Raw genomic sequence first — 23,498 nt, 5'->3', positions numbered from 1 at the left:
AATAAATTAAACTCACCCGAATATCTGTCCTCTGATAATAATTGAGTATAATTATGTCTGAAATTTAAATTCGGAACCAATGTTGGCCAAAATAACAATGTGGGTAATCGTAAAACATCCAAAACATCAGCCTTACATCAAACACGAACCAAGTAAATCTAGAAGTGATATTTGTCCAAACATATGTTAAGGAGACGTAGCTGTTCCCTACGATATGTCCCGTGATATATTCATCTCGATATGAATTATTTTGAAGAGCCTTTAAACTTAAAAAAAGTCGATATCAAACCAAAATCTTCTAAATTATAACTTTATATATAAACGCTATACATACTAACATTAGCTATATAGCGCAAGCGATAGTGACCTCCTGAGGTATATGAAGGTATATCAAGCCATCTGTTCTGAAATATCTCATGTGCGTTTTGTCAATCGCACTATCTCCTGTCTCACCGCCCACTTCAGGTTCTATACTGTTTGCGCAATTGCTTGTTATCGTCCCTTGTAATATTAGAACTTGTGGAAGTAAACAAACCACAAATTATTCTCAATCATCTCATGTGCGTCACATCACATACCCCAGGAGGTAAATATAGTGTGCATGCAAATGGTAATCATTTTTGTGACATTTGAACAGATTGAGGGAGACAGACGAAGGTCAAACTGTCTGGTCTTAAGTAACCCGTGTGCGTCTGCGATCGCAGCCTGTTGTCTCACTGCTCACATATCTCAGATGGTGACTATAGAGTTCGCGGAAGTACTAGTTATCTTTTGAAGTATGTAAACGTGACGAGGAAGACAGATATAAGTCAGCCGTCTGTTCTTGCACATCCCGTATGCGTCTTGTCGATTGTATCCTCCCGCGTCTCATCGCTCACATACCTTAGACTGTAGATTGCGCGCAAGTGCTAATCACTTTTTGAGGCATGTAAACAGGACGAAGGAGACAGACGACTGAAGTATCTCGTGTGCGTCTTGTCAGTCGTACTTTTCCCCATCACACCTTAGGTGGTAAAGAGTTCGCGCAAATACTAATCATCTTCTGCGGTATATGAACATACCAAGGTAGATAGACAAACATCAACCTATCTGTTCTCAAATATCACGTGTACATCTTGCTAGTAACGCCCTTATCCATCTACAATTTGCTAGCACACTATTATATAAATTTTCGAACCCAACAAATTAGCAGATATTGGTTTAACAACGAAATACAAATCAGGCATAGTAACATATGGATAAAACAAAAACATCAGCTTCGACATACAATATCATATATACATATGTAATAAATCCTCAACAAAAAAAACATTACAACTTGTATGTTATATTTCTACGTTTAATATTGCATTCACAAAAGTTCACCAAACGGACTTGCCGGGACATCCCCGGATACGAATACACTAATATGCATATCTATAATACTTACAACTACACAGCATTGAACTTAATTAAGAATGTAAGGTACATACAAGACTACATGTTGCGTCTACACTAGCTCTGAACAATTGTAGATATACACAGCTACCCGCTGTTAATTGAGATAGGAATTGAACATGAGAATAACAGGAAACATGGGTTTTATGTATTACACTACATGATTGAGGCGTGCACTCTGTAATAACTATAAAAAGTACCTATTACCGCGACATAAAATAAATTGGCATTAATTACAGATGTATATATACCAAAATTAATTATGACCATAACTTCCGTTGATTCGATAGGAAATAAGTAAGAAATATTTTGATATAATTTTTACCATCGGTATTTAAATTCCGATTTATAATGCCGCGGTAATAAGTGATTTAACATTAATATTAAATGTGTTTATAGATTATACAGAAATACATAACTAACCTAACAAAGCTATTGAACAATGTCGCTTTATCATTCATGTTATTCGAAATTTAAATTTAACGTCAGAAAGAGACAAAATTTTTTTTACTTGTAAAAAAATATAATCTTTTAATAAATCGAATAAACATTTAACGGTTACCTTTTAAACGACTTATTTTTTAAACGAAAAATTATTTAAGCAAACAATGTTATGTTAACATATGACGTAATCAAAATGGCGCGTGCCAAATTTTTTTAAATATTGTATAAATGTTTTTGGTGCGAAAATTAATATCCATAAGCCACACATTAATAAGTATTTTATCCTGTACTTTGTACAATAAATTTTGAATCTTAATTTGTCCAGACGAATGAAGATATAATTTATTGTTTTCATTCATTCATTCATCCATGTCAGCCGAAAGAGCCCCTTTGAAGGCATAAGCCTCCCCCAAAGTTCATCATTCGGCTGCACGAGCTTCGGTTACTTTTGTTTTTCTGCTCATTTTTACGTTACTATATAAAGAGATTTCTCTCCCATTGAATCATCACGGTATCTTTAAAACCATATGGGCTATAGACTTTAAATTTGGTATAAATGTTACTTTCACTGAGTAGAAGTCAGCTAAGAACGGATTTCACTAAATTATACCCACAAGTGGGGTTAAGGCGACGATCATGTTCGCGAAACAGACAGAAAGGGACAGCTATGTACAGAATGCACACCTACCTTAACAATACAATTGAAGCTACTAACATTTTAATAACACATGCGTTGCACAATAACATCACAGTATATTTTAATATCGACCAATAAACAATATGCTATTTCAAATCAAATACATATATATTAATTTTCACATTCAAAATAATAATCAACTTTATTCATTAAGTTTTAAGAACAAAATTGCAATAATTTTGTACAATAATTCATTTCACATATTCAAATTTTCCATCCAAACTTCTATAGCGACTTGAAAAACTACTATTCATGACCATACCAGGCCTTTCAGCAAATCGTTTCAAGCGCGTCCCATCACATCATAAAGTGTAAGTGTTGCCACATAAACTTAATATAAAATTCCATTACACTTAATAAAGATTAAAGAAAAATCATTTTATATTGCTTATTTTCACTATACATCATTAACTAGCTACAATATGAACACGAAAAAAATCCACGTTTAATATTAACATATTACAAGTAAGGCGTTATAAACCCACTCAATGCACGCAACACTAGTATAGCTTCACTTTTTGACACTAGCTGTCAGTAACGTCAAACTTGACAGCTGTCAATTTGACATAGATAAAATATTAACGGTAGTGATGACTACGTGTTGATTGTGCAAACGTATATGTAGATTTAATGAAGGGGGTGGAGGGGAGGGAGGGGGTTAGATGTGACACGCGTGCTGGGATACCGTCACACCGCACATATCTCCTAAATAAGCTCTCTTTCGACTTAAAAATAACTTTGTTCATTATCACACATCGATTGGAGTTAACAGTCGGACAATTGTCTTCGTGCCAGATCTCAGCGTCACTGGTTTTGCTTTCATTGGTCCAATATACAAAAGCAGGATCTATATACATACAATTAAGAAGCTTATTTCGTATGAGTGAACATCACTTTTGAGTGATGGTAGAATTCAAACACACCTAATTTAGTGAAACTTCACAGCGATTAGCTCGTATAAAATTAACGAATTCAAAGTTGATTTCCAATTCATTGGTCCTTTATATAAAATGTTACTTTGTACGTACGTTAGGAACAGATCGACGAGTAGTGTTCATGTCACCGACTACAAATAAATCACGTAATGTAAAGTGTTGCATGTATATTGTACATGTGAATAACAATGTAAAGGTTAAACTGACAGAGAGGAGACGGTGGATAATGTTTTAGAACCGACCTAGGAAGTGGTAAGACTGGTTGCAGGCGGCCGGTGTGTAGCGCGAGGGGCGAAGCCCTGCGTCGCGCTAACTGAGCAGAAAGGATCACCTGTCAGCGGAGGGTTCCTCGGAGTTGGGCGCGGTGAGGGGCTCGTCGGGCTGCGGCATGGCGCTGACGATGTCAGCGATGACGTCAGGCGCCATAGAGCTCATGGCGGTGAGAAGGTTGTTGGTGAGCTCCGCTGTGGATGCTTCATCCATAGGCTTCACTTTGAACTCGTTGCCCATATTGAGAGCCTGCATTGATTGCTGTAAACCGCTCTGGCAGGTTGCATCTGAAACAATCGGAGGTTTTAATTTATCTAACACAACTAAATATTGGTTGTAGCTGTAATATCTTTAAATGTTTCGTATACATATATTGTTACCAATCTGTTTTATATTAAATTTTCTATTTAGTTCTTTTTCTTAAAAGTAAAAATATCTTTTTTTAAATATTATGCGTCTGTTACCAAACGCAAGCTGATAGCCCTAGGTCTTCATTTTATGTCTCATAGACATCCATCGACATCCCGCGAACTTAACCATGTCATCGGTCCACTTAGCGGGGGCCTGTCCAAGCTGTGTCTACTTACCCTTGTTCGCCTGAGAACCTTTCGGACCCAATTGCGAAGCCACATCGAAAAGCCTGAATTTGGCGCCAACTGCAATAACTATTGTAGACCATGTAGTGTTTTAAAACTTAACAGAGTCCCGTATTTTCAAGAGAGTAATGAGAATGTGAGGTGGAGTTGGATGAAATAGTGGAAAGTGACATCATCACCTCCCTAATAGGAAATAAAGAACGCCGCCACAATTTCATTAAATACTGTAAAAGAATTATAAAGTAGATAATAAATAAAAATTAGGATTAATGTTAAGATATAAGGTCGTGTGCACATAGCTGTAGTACCAAAGAATGTGGTGAAGGAAGAGAGATAAGTCAAAGCGAGGTATTGTGTATACAATACCCGGCGATAAATATTGCACATCGACCTTTGGAAAGAGACAATCGGCGAATTTCGGCTTTGTAGAGCGTCATCTCTGTCGCACGCAATACCAACAGTCCAATATCTATAAGGAGGCAGTGCGGGGCAGAGATATTGTATGTATATTGTATATATGTATATTTTCATTGGCGTTTTAGTTATATATTAACCTAAATTCGGTGAGAAGAATACACTAGAAATATAATTACCACAGACACCAGGATGCTCGTTCCCGTTGTCGTTGTAGAGCCAGCAGGGCGTGAACTCTTGGTCGAAGCCGTGCTGATGCTGGGCGGGCGGGGCGCTGGCTACAGGCGCGAACGGGTCCACGGGCGTCGCGAACACTTCACCGAAGTTCGCCCACTCCGAGCCCTCCGTCTCCTCGTCCTCCTCCGTGTCCCACGCCGAGAAACCACCTACCGTGGTCATAAAAACGGTTAAAGAAAAGGTTCCCAGACTTTTTAGACCAGATTGGTTGACCTCCCGTCCTCCTTTCTATCGTATTACCAAAGCTGGACAAATAATTTGAAGGTCAGATCTAACTTGACGCTGCAGCTCAGTTCCAAGTTTTTAAAATATCGACAAGTTTTTTGTTTCTCGTCTCCCACATTTTTTGGGACAGTGATTTTGATTTAACCGTTTCAATATTTTTTGTCTTTCGTCCGTCACAACATCTGACACTCTATCTTTCTCTTCTTTCATATTTTCTTTCATTCTTGTTGTTGTCAAAAGACTTTGGAAGCCGCTTTACTCGGTTCTATTGGAAATCTATAATAGAGATTTACGCCCAGCAGTGGGCAACCTACGGCTAAAATAATGATAGGAATGTATTGTACTAACGGGCACCCTCGGCAAGCATTTCCCTAACCCACGCAGGACCGGCTTCAGCTTCCGACTCCTTCTGTTCATCAGTTTTCGGCTTGGCATCGGATTCAGCATTATCGTCCCACATTCTGAACAAAAATCAAAATTTAATTTTAATCATATATATTTAAAATAATTAAAATTGGTATTGTTACAACCGCGAGTTACAGAACCCTCTAAACAATAAACATGGAACCCTAGGGTCAGGAAATGCCGTGAACACGCGTGACCTTGAAGTTATTTATAGAATTTTATGTACGGTTCTCGAAAATTCTAACCGAGTACTATCGCGAACTTAGTAGAACCTTATCCGTAGTAGAATGTCGACAATTCAGTGTTGTTTTTCGAGTTATAAGATTAAGATCTACGATCATTGATACAAAGTGACTATTTGGCAAGTTGTTTGGACAGCGATTTCTTGAGCGATTTGGAAGCGAAGTTTGGACTAAGCGAAAGTATACTTTTTGTTAAAGTAGGGTGACCATATGATTTGTAAATAAAGAACTCCTTGTGAACCAGTGGTGTTTCATTCCGAGCCAGAACCCACAGTACGTAACAGTATTTATTTAATTTACCTTTACATATTTTGGTTATCTTCTTTGGTTAAATGTTATACAAAATATGTATGTACATAGATATAGGTATAATAATCTCTAACTTTCGCGGTAGTAAAAAATTAGAGACATTAAGGAATACCTACCCGAGGAATACGAGCTTTGCTTTAAATAAATACAGACATTTTTAGATATATAGTCATCATTGTATGGAATAAACATTAGCTTTGTTCAAAAATTAATGGCATAAAAATATATTAACAAATTCAAATTCAAAAATTGTTTTATTATATAAGATCATAACAATCTTTTATAATAGTCTGTTTAAAATTAAGTTTACGTTAGTTCGGAACTCGCCGCTCACTGAGAAGAACTAAGAAGAAACTCAGTGGAATTTGTCATTTTATAATGATTGTATTAACAACTTCAAATCTTAAACACAGCGCAATTCATTTCTAAACATCATAAAAATTAATTTTATTCTACATTGAACAATTTTAACTCATATAAAGAAGAATAAAAATATATATTTGTATATGCTGGTATTAATATTAAAATTGCTCACCCATCATTGGTCCGTTGGCCAGCCACTTGTAGGAAGCTGTATTCGTTTCGAGTCGTCTAAAATTAAAAAAATATATATTAGTATATACATATATATATGCATATATACATGTATATGTATAGTCATTGTCTTTGTTTCATTCCATAGACGTCTCGTCTGCAAGGCATAAGCCAGAGGATGATACTGTCTATCATATGGAAACTTATTTGGATAGTGACAACCGTATACATTTAAGGCAAATAGTGTAAATAATATAAGATCGTATCCCGGGAATCGAACCCGCAACTTACGACCTCAAATCTCATTTTAAGAACTGAGATTCTTTCTTAAAAAATATTTATTTAATTTTAACTGTGGGTAGATCCACATTTTCCTTTCGCCCGGACTTATCTGATTTTTAACCCTTTTCTTGATAATGTATCTGTAGAGATACATCAGAATTAAAAAAAAAATAGTGGCATCAATTTTGAACGCAAAGTAATCATTCGTATGTGAATGTTTAGGTAATTTCTTAATTTTCGAACGCTTGTTCAGTTTTTTCTGTTGGCATCCTTGGGTCTTAAAAGTCAAGTGGTATGAATATTAAAATAATATTTAAAAAAAACTGTCAAGTTAAGGGTTAAGACGACAACCTTTCGCCGTAATAAATAAATTCCATTGTATCTCTATATAGACTCGTTGAGGATAAGGGGTGACTTCATTATTTCATTGATATATAAAGATATATAAGTCAAAATAAATTCAAAGGAAAATAAATTTTGCCTCTGGCCTGCTGATGGCTTTATTGTGTTACATAAGCGAACATATGCTCATTTATGATTGAGCTTCCAAATCAGCATCGGTGAGGTTTAAAATTTATTTACTTAAGGAGACGAATATTGAATACCAAAGAGGAGAGTTTTCTAGACAACCGAAAAACGACATCTAAATTGGTCACCACAGGTAGAAATGATAACCAAAGGAGCTTTAAGCTTCTGAAGTAGTAGACTTATCGTTGCAAGGTAGACAACAAACTTTTACTTCACACATTTATATAAAAACTTACCGCATTCTCGCATGTAAATTGCATCGCTGCAACTGATTCGTTCCACGCGGACGCTGATGCCTCATTGTACTGTACAGAACAAATTTAATTACAACATATTATATATAATAAATTAACCTTTGAATATATATACAGGTTGATTCATTTTAATTTAATTTCAATATTCCTTATTTTACATGCTAGAAAATATTTAAATAATCCGATAATAATGGCAGTTAACGTGTACATATAAAGAAACGTACATAGTATGTATATAGCATACATACTTAATAATGTTACAAAACACGAGCTACAGAACCCTCTAAACAATAAACATCGAACCCTAGAATCTGCAAATGCCATTTGGGCAATAGTGACAGTCCAGAAAAAAATAAAATCTTACCTCGTAAATATTATCCGAAGGATAGAATCCGCCCTGAAAATAAAAAAAATATAAAATAAATTTCACAGATACAATTTCAACAATTAAAACTAAACTAAAGTCAAAGTGAAAGTCAAAATAGCTTTATTATTTAAGATCATTACATCTATAATAGTCAGATTATAATTAGGTTTACTTTAGTTCGTAACGCGCCATCTATTGAGAAAAACTAACAAACTTGATAGTGTTTGCAAATTTTTTTTATGATTGCATTATCAAATTTTTTCCTAAAGATTGGAAAAATTCATTTCCAAACATATTTATCCTAAAGATACTCTGAAATGTAGCAATATGCTTAGCAGAGCCTGTGCGTAATAAATATCTTGAATTTACAAAGAGATATATTGACCACGTCGCTTGGTAGTTTATTAACTCATGTGTTAACAGCTGCACGTTTAATACTTCGCATTGAACTCGCCAATTTGACAGTTATCTTTTAAATACGTGCATTTGACAGTTCAATGTGAACTTCGCGGTTTTGACAATTCGCTTTGAACTTAGCGCGTTTGACAGTTCATACGCTGCAAACATATACTGTAAGTTAACTTCTAACATCGGTCACTGTTTATCGATCATAAAACTAATGTATTTATTTGACATTTAATCAATAAATAACATGGCAACTCTGATATATGTTACATAAAATAGTTTTTATTTGGAATGCGATGTGCTAGTTACACGAATGCCTTACATTACGGTATGTCTGGACATCTAGTATATTTAACATAACAAAGTGAACTCACAAGTGGTGTGTCGTGGTGTTGCAAGAGAGGACGGACCACGTTTTCCACGAAGGCTGTCCAGCGTTCTTCGGCCGCCGGGTCAGAGGGCATGCAGTACTCCAGGCAGCGGAGAGCCAGCACCACGTGCCCCATGTTTCCACGTCGTACCGCGCCTGCCCTGCAACACAAACATACAATCTATGTCACTATTCATTCACTCATTCATTCAATTATTCATTCATATCGCTTTAACTATGTCGTCGGTTCTCCCACCGTCTTTACCGACTCGTGAAGAAAAAGATAAATTTAATTTATTCAACATTGGAACTTTTAACATAACTCTTATTGATCGTCATGTTATCTATTTATTTATTTTTATTTTTGTTTTTATTAATTTTTGTTTGTACCCTGCTTTGCAACGTGTTATACTACTTCCCATTGTAATTCAATTCAATACACATAAAATACCTGCAAGGACAGATAGTTACCAATAATTTATTATAATGTACAATAACCATTATATTATTTATCTCAGGAACCGTTGATTTTTGTACAAGTTGTATCTTATATTAATTGACAGCAAATTACTTGTATATCCACCCATTTAAAGTTTTAACATCTCTTCAATATAAAATATTTATTTCCGATGAGATTCTTCCGAAGTGCCAAATCAAAGGCCGGCCTCTAAAAACCTTACGATCTAAAAATCTGATTGTTGCCAACAAATTGAATGTTAGTTGGTAAACACCAACAGGATAAAGCAATATCTAATTTATTATACCACATAATACAGATATTAGGATTAACATAAAACCAGTTAACTTACTTTTTGGACTCATTCTCTTCGTATGTATCCATCAGTCTTGTGAGAATCTTGCATTCGTCTATTAACTGTGAAGACATAAACAAAATGTATTACTTACATACAATTACCTCATATATTTTCTGTTTTACACCTGAAAATTTTGCATCACCTACATCTCTTTTGCATACATCTTCTTTTCGTACCCAGAGAACGCTGCTACTCAGCCTTTGGAAACTTATAAGCACTAACAATCCTATAAAATTATTGAACAAAGTGGGTATTTTATAACACCAATGACAACAGTCTCACTTCTCTACCGCTGGACTACCACTCAAGTTATCCCACGCATTATTTGCATGCGTGGGACAATTCCCAGCTTTGTTTCGTGGATAAGAACAGTAATTTTGCTGACGACCCTAACTACATTATTATTTTTGTCATTATGTCTGTCAAGGTACCCAATCCTGATACCACATGGCTTATAAATACATATGTTCATTTATATTTTAAAATACTCCACAAAAAGATTTAAAGATAAAAATTAAAATATATAAGGATATATATTTATTAGTCTAATAAATCAAGACTTGGTTCATCATAGAATGTTGTTCATCTACAGAAATATCACAAGCTTTCTGACTGATTTAAATCATCATCATCTTCTTCATCATTTGAGGATAGGGTCAACTGAGGGATGTCCACAACTGGACATAGGCTTCGACCATAGATTTACACTCCTGCCTGCCCTCCAGCTCGCCTCCAGTGTCTACCAAGTTCCTCAAGGTTGTCTGTCCACTTTACGGATGGTTATTCTAGCGCTTGCTTACCCCAACAGCAATTACTTAATAGAAATAAATATGTTTAAAGATATACATACATGTTTCTCATACCGATCTGCGAAGCCAGGATTCGACATAGCATTCTGTATGAAGATATATACTTGTGTATGGAGGAAATTGTTTTGTGGGTAGTCAAAGAACATGTCAATCAACACACCCGGAGTACCTGCAAATATTAACATCATAAGTATAAAGATTTATATTAAGGGAACCGGAAAGAAAAGTCATTTCTGTCGACATATTTTACGGAAAAACCGATTTGTACCACCGGCATTGAAAATATATTAGATGGCAAAAGGTTATTGATAACGAAAGTGAATATATTGTTGAGTAAAAATAACAACTTGTTTAAAATATAGTCACATAAATTTAACTTGAGAATACGACATTACTTTCCGATCCTTTAACTGTAAATAAAATCAAATTAAAATCTTTTAACTGTAAAAATTGCAATTTTTATCGAGTATCAACAAACATAAATTATGTTATATTTAGTAACGAAATCTTGTCATTTTGAAATATGACTACAAAATAAAAACAAATATACAGTATATAGGGGAATTTACTTCAGGAAAATGTATGAAGAAACTTCTAGAAATTCAAGATGGCGGCCAATGATATGCAATATTTAATGCTATCCAGACGCCTAGATGGTAAAGCTAATATTTGAAATAAGTACCAAAAAATCAAATTAAATTGACCTAATTTTATTCTGTTTCCGTAATGATATTGAAACAATTGTTCCATGATTGTTAGAACATTTCTTGTGAAATTGAAAATAAATATGATATATGACACCACATCGGTTTTTATATATATGCACCCTGTGGCTACAATAGTTTGGACCAAAACTTGCCCTTGATGAGTTTGTTTGGAGATTTACATGGAAAACTGACATTTACAGCCATTTATACTCGTAAATAATTTCTATTGCTTGTTTGAAGTTGCAGTGGGCGGGAAATATCGCTCGTACACTCAATGGCCGTTAAGTCGTAAGGTTCTCAAATGACAAAACCTTCCATCACTTGGACCGACGTCATAGTTAGTCATGGGAGGTCACTGGATCTGGACAAAGTAAACCCGATCACCTTGCAGATGGCATCTATAAGCCGAAACAAAGATACTGAAATCCGACAGTTATATGTGGTGCTACCTACATAACAATTTTTGCAAGTAAATTTGGACGTTACGCCATCTAGAGGCAAAGATATGTTCCCGGACGAGATTTTGAAATATTTTGACTCATGGTTTAATATAAATCGTTTTGAAAATTCCTGATTTGAATATAGATACGAAAGTATCTCAAGTTACGACCACTACCCAGTTGACGGGGCGTGGGTATGTCCCTCACAGATTGGAACGAAGATATAGTCAAAGTCACGGCAATTCGACGCTGCGAGCAGTGTTAGACCAGTCATCGTGGAGATATTTTGGGGAGCCCTTTGCCTTACAGTGGGCGTCTTTAGATCGAAAAGAAGATGACTCTCAAATCTATTAGTTGTAGATACTGCTTCCTACATAACAATCTCTTTGGGCATATTTAGACGTCACGCCATCTATAGACCAAAACGTATCCTTCGGAGAACGAGTTTTGAAATCGATTTCTATTTCATTCAATCGATATAGGACGCTTGGAGAGATGAAAATCCTTGATTTGAGATATTAATTGATAAACCTACGCAAGTATCTCCAGTGACCAGACGACATGGTCAAGATCACTGAAGTCCATGCCATGGGCAGCGTTGGACCTATCATCGTGGCCATCAGTGGGCGTCTATCGGCTGACATGACGATAAGCTAGTACCCAAAAAATATATAGTCATCTCACCTAAAGTTAAAAGTGCATTGTGAACATCTTTGACTTCGGAGAATGCTAGCTGGGCAATCAATGCAGCGACGTGCACGCGGGCGGTGCCTACGGCGGGAGTGCTTGCGTAGCCCGGCTCGTAGCTCTTTTCGTAGCGCTGCGAGTCGCATTGCTTGTCCGCTTCACAATCCTCGTAGCTGTTCTCGTGTGTACCTTCACTATTGTTTTCGTTTGTTTTGTTGTCATCGCTACAACCTTGTTCTTGGACCTCCGGATTGTTCTTATCATCTGTGTCTTTCGCCTTCTCCGAAACTTTTTTTACGTTCTCATCCTGGAAAATAATTAATTGTATTATAATGTTAAATTTAGAATGCCCAGATTAACACATTGTTGACTGAAAATTTATCTTGTGTACAATTTCTTCATAAATTTTTTGTAAATCTTTCATTTGTGAATGGTACAAATTGGTCTGCGTAACGACTAAAACAAAAACACCTCTATCAAAAAATAAAGCCTTCTGCTAGTCGGAGCATCACCAAGTTTAATAGTTGCACTGGGAATATTTAAATAACTCTGTAAGTCTGGTGTAATATCATGTTTGTTCCACTCTTCTTACAAATGGTGGTACTATATGATACTATAATATTTATTTTTTTATATATTGCCGGTCTAATATCAGAGTCGCTCTCTTCTGTTGCAGTATCATTTTCACATTTACCACAATTTGATTACTAATCAATCGGACAATCAGATAAAACATCTGTGTATAATTCATTTAAAGATTCTTCATTATGTTCCATCATCGTTTTTTTGTTTTATTATTTATATATTAGTAATTTAACACATTTGTTTTAACTTTCTTGTTTTTAAATATGGTTAACGAGATTAAACAGCACATCAGAGTTTGGGTTTTACAAACTTTAATAAAGAATAAAATAGTTCACATATGTATGTTGTTTCGGATATTGAAATAATATAGGGAACCACCAATAATTTTTTTTAATGGACTATTCAATATATTCTTACCGTGTTAAGGACCAAAGGTGTTGGCGGACGCAGTAAGGCCTGGTGCAGCAGTGGCAAATGTGGCGCGATGGCTCGTTGCACGCTGGCACTCGACCAGGTGCTCTCACCACCACTGCCATTGCCATTGGCATTTCTAAAAAAAAAACAAATGATTATTTTTAACTGTCAAAAGCGAAGCCATTGATCTAGACCAGTGATTCCCAAAGTGGTCTATATCGAACCCTAGGGGTCAATGACAACCTGCAAAGGGTCTAACGTCAGCGGGGTTCACAGTAGTGGATCTCAACACATACACTAATAGTACCTATTTACTTACATCATACTATCTTATAATATCAAAACATTTATATTATTTATAAAAGTACCTATGGAGTAAAAAAACTATTATATAAATTTATAAAATTGTGTAAGTTGTAGGATTTTGGTATTCGCTTTGTGGTCGCAATACATTTTGAACTTGTAAAAACCTGAGAGTCGCAGTCTCAGAGCTTCGCTACCTTGCACTGACTTGTTCAATTCGTCACTCTATAAATACGAATGTGGGACAAATATGTTTATTCTTTTTCTGAATCTTGAAAAGAGAGAATTGAGTCAGTGTTATTTTGTTTGAGACTGCTGGAGAAGTTAGAAATTTACAGGAAATTAATATCAGGTAAGTCTACCCAACACGGAAAAACATGGCAAGGGGTCTACAACACAAAAAAGTTTGGGAAACTCTGATCTATACTGTTGACTGCAACATAGTTTAATCAGAATGATAATACCTAGTTTCTTTCAATCTCTTAACAGATAAGCAAGCCTGCGGTAGCTTTCCACTTAGAATGTTTAAGTAATCGACAATTTAAAAACTCATGTAAATACGAAGCATTCCTGAAGCCCTGCCATGTTAATGGTGGAGAAACTATTACATCTATAGTTAACAAACCAATCATGGATTTAAGTGTACACATATAGTAACGTGATATATTCAATTTTTGAATATAATTAATAAATGTAATATTATGTGCGTAACGACAAAACATTTTGAACTTTAAATAAGCCCGTTGATTAAAAAGGTTGCTTGCCTCTGATATAGAACAAAACAATATAGTGAAATTTTTTTAGAAGTTATTAATTTTATCAATTACCCTGGCCTCAAACTGACTTCAAAGTCAGACTTAGAGGCTACAATTTGAAGTACAAATCTCACTTATATATATTTGGGAACAAAGACAGCCTTATGAAAGTAAGCCCGCTATGATCCTATAATCGTACAGTACTTTTGACCATTATAAAACTATATTATTAATCAAATATATTATAATATAGAAAGTCTATTTCTCGCAGTGGATTCTATCGACTGACATGGTGATGGTGGTGGTGATAAGTAGAACAAAGTACTAACGAGGCAGAGTCTTGCGTCAGCAACGCCAGGAGCAGCTGGCAGCCGTTGACTACGGCATGGCGACGCATTTCCGGCGGCGAAGTGAACATGCACTGCAGCAGCATCCGTACGCACTCCTCGGACCGGAGCCGCGTCACCAGGCTCCAGCTGGTCACTGGCCTGAAAATCGGATAGATCTTACACCATGACGTCACAAGCAAAATCTTTGAATCTTACAGCAACATACATGATAGTAGAAACCATTTTTCAAAATCTAAAACTTTTTACGTGCCGTAATTAAACATATATTTACTATGCAAAAATGGGGTATTAATTTTTTTATAGAAATTATATTTATGGATATAATAAAAAGGTACAAAATATGTGTATAAGATGTATTAGGAAAAATTGTTGAATTATGATTTATGGTCAGTAATTTCAAAGATATTTAGGAACAAGGAACAAAATATTTTTTTTAAACATCGATGCAATGATATGAAAAAAGGACTCGAATACATGTATCTAGAGAACCACAAATTGCCCCAAATCGCTACAAATTGCTACATATTGCCACAAATTGCCACAATCGTCAGCCACTGGCTACACTCTGTTATAGTTTATTACTATTATAAAATATTTATTAGAGAGATGCTAAGTTATCTGAAAGTTATCACCAGAAACACACTGGTCTAAAACATTAATCAGGTATTTTTATGAGATGTTTCAAAGCTTCCTGAATGCTGCCCATCAGAGAAGGATTTGGCCAGTGATCATCCAAGGTATATATAATCTTCTACAACTCTGATCATATTAACCCATATTATAGCTACTTGTATAGGCTATAAGACGTGATGACTGAGCTGTTCTACTGATGAAGAACTGTTTTAAAATGCTACCTTCGGTCTTGGAATTCACTATATCAACCCCAAGTTCCTTGCTATATAACCACCACTTACATGGCCGTAGTGCCTGGTGGTTCAAATGCCAGGAGATCACATAACAAAGCCGCTGCGTTCGCTGATGCCCGACCTGCTTCAGCACCTCGCTTCTTACAACTACTCTGCTCTTCCGAATCATTTGTCACTGTAATGAAATTCATGTTAATTAAGAGAGAAATAATCTCCTAGTTTTTCCTTTTTTTTTTCGTCACAGGCGAAATATTAATAATCTGTGAAATTAAAATTTGATTATAGGGGATTCCTACATTATCCATTAGTCATTGTATGAGATCAGCATACCAATATTTTTTTTTAAATAATGAAAAACATGAAAATGTTATTAACACATTTAATGCCATGTGGGGCGTACACGACCCCCGCTGCACTTTCCGTTCAGGCCATTTGCAGATCCCATTGAATAACAAAGGATTCTTAAACAAATGAATTGTGGGCTCGAATATAGATAACTTCACATCACACATGCGCGTACGTAATGCATATTAAAATTTAATACATTTTCCCGCTAATTATAGCTTTGCAGTATTGAAAAGGTGTTAAGCATACGTCTTAAACGACTTTTTTTTAATTTTTAAAATGTGAGTCGTACGCGCCCCATGCGGCCTTGATGGAAAATCTTCAAAAATTATTCAAGCACGGAACAGACTAATTTACAAAATTACATTATTTATTTATGTTAGAACAACAATCAAAAATTCCAAATTTTAAACAATAAATAACGTAATATAATAGACAGTTATATTATCATTTGTAACCTTCAAAGATTTAGGTCTAATTTAATCTCTATACAGGATGATTGGTTAGAGGTTTAAAGTCTTAAAAGGAGTAAATGTAAAGCAAATTTGCTTGTGATTAATATATGACACAATATCATTCAAAAGTTTCAAAAATAGTTAACAACGTAATGATAGCATAGTATGAAAAATAATGTTCAAAATTTGGACTCCCACGGCCTCTATTAAGACGAGAACTTCTCCACCGCTTTCATCTTGAGGTAAGTCAACTCTCTCGTTCTCCTCCTTTAGTTGAACTGAGTGAGACAAACTTATTCGAACGTAAATGAAAATGCATTATATATAAACAGACAATAAAATCTAGACAAGCATATTTAGCGACCTAGATTTAGGTCTGATTTAGTCTCTACACAGGATGATTAATTATAGGTTTAAAAGCTTAAAAGGAGTAAATATAAAGCTAATTTGCTGGCATTTAGCATATAACACACCCTCTCAAAGAATCAATGGGTTCAACCATAATAAATAACATTATCATAAAGAAAAATCAGTCATTGGCTATTCACATTCCAATATAAAAAATAAATATAACATATTTTATAGCGATCACTTTATATGGGGTGATTTGGAGTAGGTGTATACATTAAGAATATAAATCATGTACAGCTATAACTTATCATCCAGTTTTTCTAAATTCTATCTGACTACATACAAGCACTTGTATTTATTTTATGTTGCATATGTAATACATTTGAATGTACCATTTCTGAATTTTTGCTATTTAAGAAGGGAGCTGATGGTTTCAATACATTCTATAACATATACAGCCATCAATGTATCATATAAACAAATAAAATGTAATTTTAAACAACATATATAGACATATAAAAGGGCCTTAGTTCTTTCTGATATAAATAATACCAAATTGACATATAAATATAAAAACATGTTCATGTATAAACAATACATACCTTTCTCATCTTTATTACCATCGACACCGTCTTCTTTATGGTTCATTTCAACTTTCTCACTTGTCTCCTGCTGACCTTTTTCAGTTTGCTCCGGTGACCTCTCTGCAGCATCAGATACAGGGACAGGCCGAATCTCTTCATGCTCATAAGTCCCGCAGACTATGTGAATGAGACACTCTAGGAACTGGTACTCTTCTAACCACTGAAAGGTGGAGACAGGCAATTTATTATCGCTTCAGCTAAAGGACCACCACTGCCTCCATCTAGCAACTAGGCCCTAACCAATAGATTTTTAATAGAACTAGTCTTTAATATAAAAACTTTAATAATCCTAAGCCACACTTTCAGGCTAGCTCATGCATTATTTTAATTCCAAATGAACAATAGAAGTAAAAAGATTAACCACTTTTATCAAAGATTGCATATTTAAAGGCATAGTTTATTCAAAGTTGAAGTATTAGCTTATTATTTATTTATTTTAAATAAACAATCCAACAGCAAATTACAAATGTTTACATGTTTGCCTATAGTAGGCACACACACACACAACCCTGGTCATATAATGCTTGTTTATATCTAAACAAGTATGATTCAAACTTTTATGTACTAAGTCCCACCGTAACCTTACTATAATTCATACGACCCCTATGTAACATTTATTTATTTTGAATTGCCCTCTTCAACAATCAAATTGCCCCCTGTAAGGCATGGGGCTAAATGTTAATCAATTAAAAAAATAGAACTCAAATTAAACATAAAATAAGATACAAATAATGGATGTTAAATTATAGACAAGATTTCACGCTTCCGTTACAGTGATATTAAAGAAAAAAAATTAAAGTGTTCTATTTTTAAAAACATTTTCATACTCTTCAAAAATGTCTCAATAAACTATATTTGAATTAAATTAATAGTAAGTGTTGCATATTCTGCGAATTGGGTACTACACCACTCGCAATCAGTATTGTGCATAGGGATCTTAAAAACTTGGAAAATAAAGATATTTTCCATATAAAGATAACTTAGAATGCTTGAGTAAGATAGATGCACTTTCTTGTATACGGAAAAAGATTTAAAAATAAATCTTTGATAGTTTATCCTATTTGTATCTAATTTAAGCCGCCTCCATATAATATAGCTACAGATAAATATAAATATGCATACAAGTATCAAATTTCTTATTATCAACGTCAGATATAACATGTGGTGCCATTAAATACTGTATTATGATTATAACATATTTTTAATTTCAGGTTTTCCTCTCTATGTCTATCAATAATATATTAGGAAGGTAAACACTACTTTGGAATTAGAAAAATGGAGAGAATAAAGACTACTGTAATTCATAAAAGATATCCAGAGCGAATTAATGGACGGTCGTTAAAAAATTCAAATATATATTTTAAATATAAATGCCATCACATTTTTATTCTTTATTATTTTTAATTCCCTTCATTATCAAGAAATACAAAGTACAAAGATACAAAGTATTTCATAGCTATTTCTAGATTATAAAAAAAACATACATACCTCCAAAATTATTTTATTGAATGGATCTTTAAGACGTATGAAGTATTTAAAGATGTCTGCAATTGTTGATGTAGATATATGTCGTAACAGATTGGGTAGAAAGTCGCGTCTTGATTTAAAAAAATCTAGGACACGAAGGCACACTATGTGGTAAAGGTACCAATCCTGAAACAAGACAACTCTTAGCTTCTCCAAAAAAAGAAACTAAATAATGGATTAGAAGTACTAACATTCCTAAAGAAGAAATGTAATACACTGAATTTTCTATTTTAAAAGCAAGCATGTGATATAGGTCACAGATATTGAAAATATACAATCCAGTATCTTTATCATCAGCTGTAAGATGTCCACAGCTAATATCATCATCAATGCCAGCCGTAAGATCTCGTCCTTAATTTTTTAATAGGTCTGGTTCAAAGAGCATCCAGTGTCTTCTGACAATCTTGAAATGGTCTTTTGTCCACCTTTTGGGTACTTTTGGGATACAAGATACATTATACAAGGAGTGTACTACAAAATATAAGACTTTTACAAGTTTGACGACAATCACATACCACTTTAAGCATTATTACAAAATATGCATAAATGTAATGCATTAAGAACACTTAATTCTAAAATATTAATTTAAAGTAAATCTGGAACATTTTGGAAAATTTAAAATAGGTTGTCTGTAAAAAAATTAAAAATCATACCCCAGATACATTTAACAATGAGTGTACCACAAAATATAAGACTCTTACAAGTTGGAAAATGATATACCGCTTAAAACATTATTTCAAAATATGCATTAAGATGTAATGCATTAAAATTGTTCAATACTAAAATTTTGATCGAAAAATGTTCTGGAACATTTTATAAAATTAGAATAGGTGTGTCTGTATGAATATAAAAATTTATTGCCAACTCCATTTTGTAGCTTCAAAGTAGCCATTTTGTAAATCTCAATAATAAAAACACTTCTATAGGACTAAATTATTTCAAGTCTATTAAAGTAAAAAAAGGTATGGAAGCTGAACACAATCACTGTAATATTGTAATTTCAGTCTTGCCGAAAATAAATTATTACACTAATGTTTGTAATTCAATTTAATAACTTTAAATCAATAAATAGGTTGATCACTGTGAAATGTTTTATTTCCTTTTTTAAAAGTCTGATGACACAGCCAATTCACTATAAAAATATTTCAGATCTGACAAGACTAAGTAATATTTTCTTCTGCATGACTTCATCATCGTTCAACCATAAGATGTCCACTGTTGGACTTAGACCTTCCCCATGGATTTCCAATAGAACCAGTTGTAAGCAAGATTCAGTATATACATAGCTTCACCCACATCTATATTAAGACACCGCTGATAGTAAAGCACCTATAATGGAAGTGAATGAATTAATAAAGCTATAAAGACATACCTGTTTAGGACTTTTCTCAAGCAGCATCTCAATAGTTTTACTATAATAGGATGCCAACAAAGGATTCAAAGGTGGATCCTTGTTGACAAAATCACAGAGTCTGTTCATCTGCACCACATCCATTGAGAGCCGATCACTCAACATCATAAGCTGGCTGGTGAGGACCTCACTGGCAATGTGGGCATGCCGGTACTGTGATGCCAGGTCCACATTTTTTGGAGGTTCTTCTGTGATGAGGGTTACCAATTCTGCGAGAATTTCTGATTTTGTAAGGCTGCAAATTAAAACAGAAACCATGACTACAAATCAACTGTGCAAGAAATTATTGCCATGTAAACAAAGCTGTTTAGCTTTTTAAACACACTAGTCATCCCCATACAAAAAACATTGCCAACCCTGCCTTTTGCATTTAATTTTATTATCAATAAATAAAAGTTTAACCCAGCCCTTTTTATACCATGCCCCACCATAAAATTCTTTTATATATAAGTTTTATTTTAAAACAAGAGGGTCAAACTTGTGTCAAGTCTATTTTAGAATTGCCTATCTTAACACTCAAATTATCCCTGCCGAGTGTGGGCCCTATGTTGGGAAACACTGATAAACAATGCAATCTTGGTAAATTTTAACTTGTCTAAAAAGATATCCTCTTTGAAAGAGTGCATTCATTTTAAAGAATCCCTATAGTGTAGGTTATGGGCGTAAAATTTCATATTAATTATTCTTAACTGTTTTCTACTCAGTGAAAGTAATTTTCCTTCTAAATAGACTCTGAGCCTTATAGCTCAAAAGATATTGTGATGAGTCAGTCATAGATAAAGATGACCACATAATATTATAATATAGTTATAACAAACAATAGATATAAAAGATCTAAAGCAACCTCAGCAGCAAATGATCTATGAACCATTATGTCCCTATGATCTTCATCTTACTAAATAATGGATGTGCATTTTTACACACACATTTTTACATCTTATTTTAATATATACTAACTATTCCCATTGATATGGCTATATAATATCTGTGGACATATTTTAAGGATTAATTGATAGTATCTACAGTACTACCAACAAAATTAAAAATTACATCAAAAATGGCTAGTTATGTTTTTAATTCATAATATTCATAGATCAACAAAGATTAAGATTTTGGATGCAAATTTACCTAAAAATATAGTGAACTTATCATAGAAGAAACTTCAAAAAAAAATAAAAAATTCCAAAATCCATATATATACATGTATCTAAACCTACTTGTGCAAGTGACATCACAATGCATCTAAAATGCAGGTAACAAATACAAAGCAGTTTCTTGTGTTATATAGTTCTTATTTAAAGCCATAATATACATTTAAAATCAGTTAAATATCCAATATCTGGTGATGACCAACTTAAAATATTGTTACATCTCTAAGATTTGAGAAAAATCTGTTAACATCACATATAGTCTTGAATATTTCAATAATTTATAAAAGTGATGTTAGTTAAATTCAACATGTGAGTTGTTAAATATTTAAATTATTTTGGGTTCAAAACTATGATATATATACAAAGTATAAATTTACTTAATATATATAAAAATATAGTAACTAAAAAAAATTGTTTGGTGATAATGTCTTTCATTACAATAAGAACTGTCAATCTTACCACTAAAATGCATACACTTTCATTTCTTCGTAAATAAAATGTAACAAAAGTAAGGAATTTGTAAATGAAAATTTAAAAATGATGTCACGATCATTCTTTTTGCACAAAACATAAAGGTATCATGCATACAATAATTTTAACAAGGATTTTACTACGTAAAGGATGATATTTCGTTATAAATACAAGGAAACAATCACTTACAATAATATTAAGGCTTTATTATCGGCCTTACACTCTTGTAGAATATCATCCGCCTCCAACACTTGAGTGAGTGTTACATTCTACAACAAACAATGCTCATATTAAAAATCGCCAAATAGTTTAACTCACTGCACTGATAATGTAAATTTAAACAATCATTTCCATAGTCTTCAAAATGCAATAAACTTAGCGGCATTAACAAATTTCCACACAAACGTATAGCATATCCAGACATAGCCTGCGTATTCATTCATAGCTTGCGGATACCGTATCTGCAATCACGTAGTCCGATGAAGCTTTAAAAGCTAGAAAGGCTAAAAGCACCAACATCAAACGAAACAAGACGTATTCATACAACCATTCATAACCACGAACTCCTGTATCAAAATACGCACCTCCTCTTTCAGGAGATTATTTAACTCCCTAACTGCGATAAAATTCCCGCTCCAAAACATAATTAAAAGTAATAAGTACAATTTAAATTAATCTAAATCCATAGAAAACTTGGTATTGTACGAATTTTATAGTTTCACCGATAAAAGTGCAACGATCCGTTTTCTGTCTGTCAGACAGTAATAAACCGTAGTGTTGTACGCTGCAAAACCTAACGTACCTGTTCATCTTATTGAGAATTTTAATGTACTTATTAAAAAATATTACACAAAAATTATTTATCCAAATATAAAATTAACGTTTTTTTAACATTTTTGTATTTATTTATGAAACTTGAAAAGCAAATGAAACTGCATGCATATAGAATATGGAAAAATTGACTATTAAACTTTTTTTTTCAACCCTTTTAGATTATATAATAAAAGAGATTTTAAATAAGCATAGGCTAAATGCAGACTCAACTCAAGAAAACGAAATATATTAAAATTTGCAATACTGATTATGATGATATGATATTACCACTTTTTAATGTCATATAATATGTCTTTGGTTAGAAAATTAACTATTTATTTTTATAAGGTACAAAAAAACTAAATTTGATAGTATTTAATGTCAAATTACTCAATCCTTTTATTCCATTACTTGCCTTTTTTGCATTAAATAAAATAGTAAGCAATAATTATGTACTAATAACATATGATACACCAATTGGGGTCACAACTTTTACTTTACCGTTATTTACCAAAAAGCTGCTTTTATTAGTATATCCTTTACTTAGAAAACATAACTATTGTTTCAATTATGAATTAATATGATTAAAGAAATATATTGAAAGCAATATAGTTTATGTGTGCCAATTCCTGCTGCCACTGCCCACTC

The 23,498-nt window shown here is 33.6% G+C and overlaps 1 protein-coding gene across 1 annotated transcript; it reads right to left on the bottom strand.

Annotated features, from left to right (window-relative positions):
* Nucleotides 1-1,937: 1,937 nt before the first annotated feature.
* On the bottom strand, nucleotides 1,938-22,776 carry fmt (phosphatase 6 regulatory subunit 1-like protein fmt). Its single transcript, XM_068777768.1, has 18 exons — nucleotides 22,622-22,776; nucleotides 22,227-22,306; nucleotides 20,377-20,650; nucleotides 18,966-19,130; nucleotides 17,436-17,637; nucleotides 15,731-15,857; nucleotides 14,796-14,954; nucleotides 13,412-13,544; nucleotides 12,407-12,716; nucleotides 10,617-10,744; nucleotides 9,761-9,825; nucleotides 8,956-9,112; nucleotides 8,174-8,206; nucleotides 7,792-7,860; nucleotides 6,747-6,802; nucleotides 5,604-5,716; nucleotides 4,973-5,179; nucleotides 1,938-4,070 (listed from the first exon to the last, which is right to left on the bottom strand). The coding sequence occupies exons 1-18, from the start codon at nucleotides 22,679-22,681 to the stop codon at nucleotides 3,841-3,843; spliced, it is 2,568 nt and encodes an 855-aa protein (XP_068633869.1). The 5' UTR covers nucleotides 22,682-22,776; the 3' UTR covers nucleotides 1,938-3,840.
* Between the last annotated feature and the right edge of the window lie 722 nt (nucleotides 22,777-23,498).

The sequence above is a fragment of the Battus philenor genome, unplaced genomic scaffold (assembly GCF_028537555.1).
Source record: "Battus philenor isolate CCGP_79_NKW_IND1 unplaced genomic scaffold, ilBatPhil1.0.hap1 SCAF_14, whole genome shotgun sequence".
In the NCBI taxonomy this organism is placed as follows: domain Eukaryota; kingdom Metazoa; phylum Arthropoda; class Insecta; order Lepidoptera; family Papilionidae; genus Battus; species Battus philenor.
Note: the sequence above shows the minus strand (reverse complement) of the source record. Positions and strands in the feature narration are given on the sequence as shown.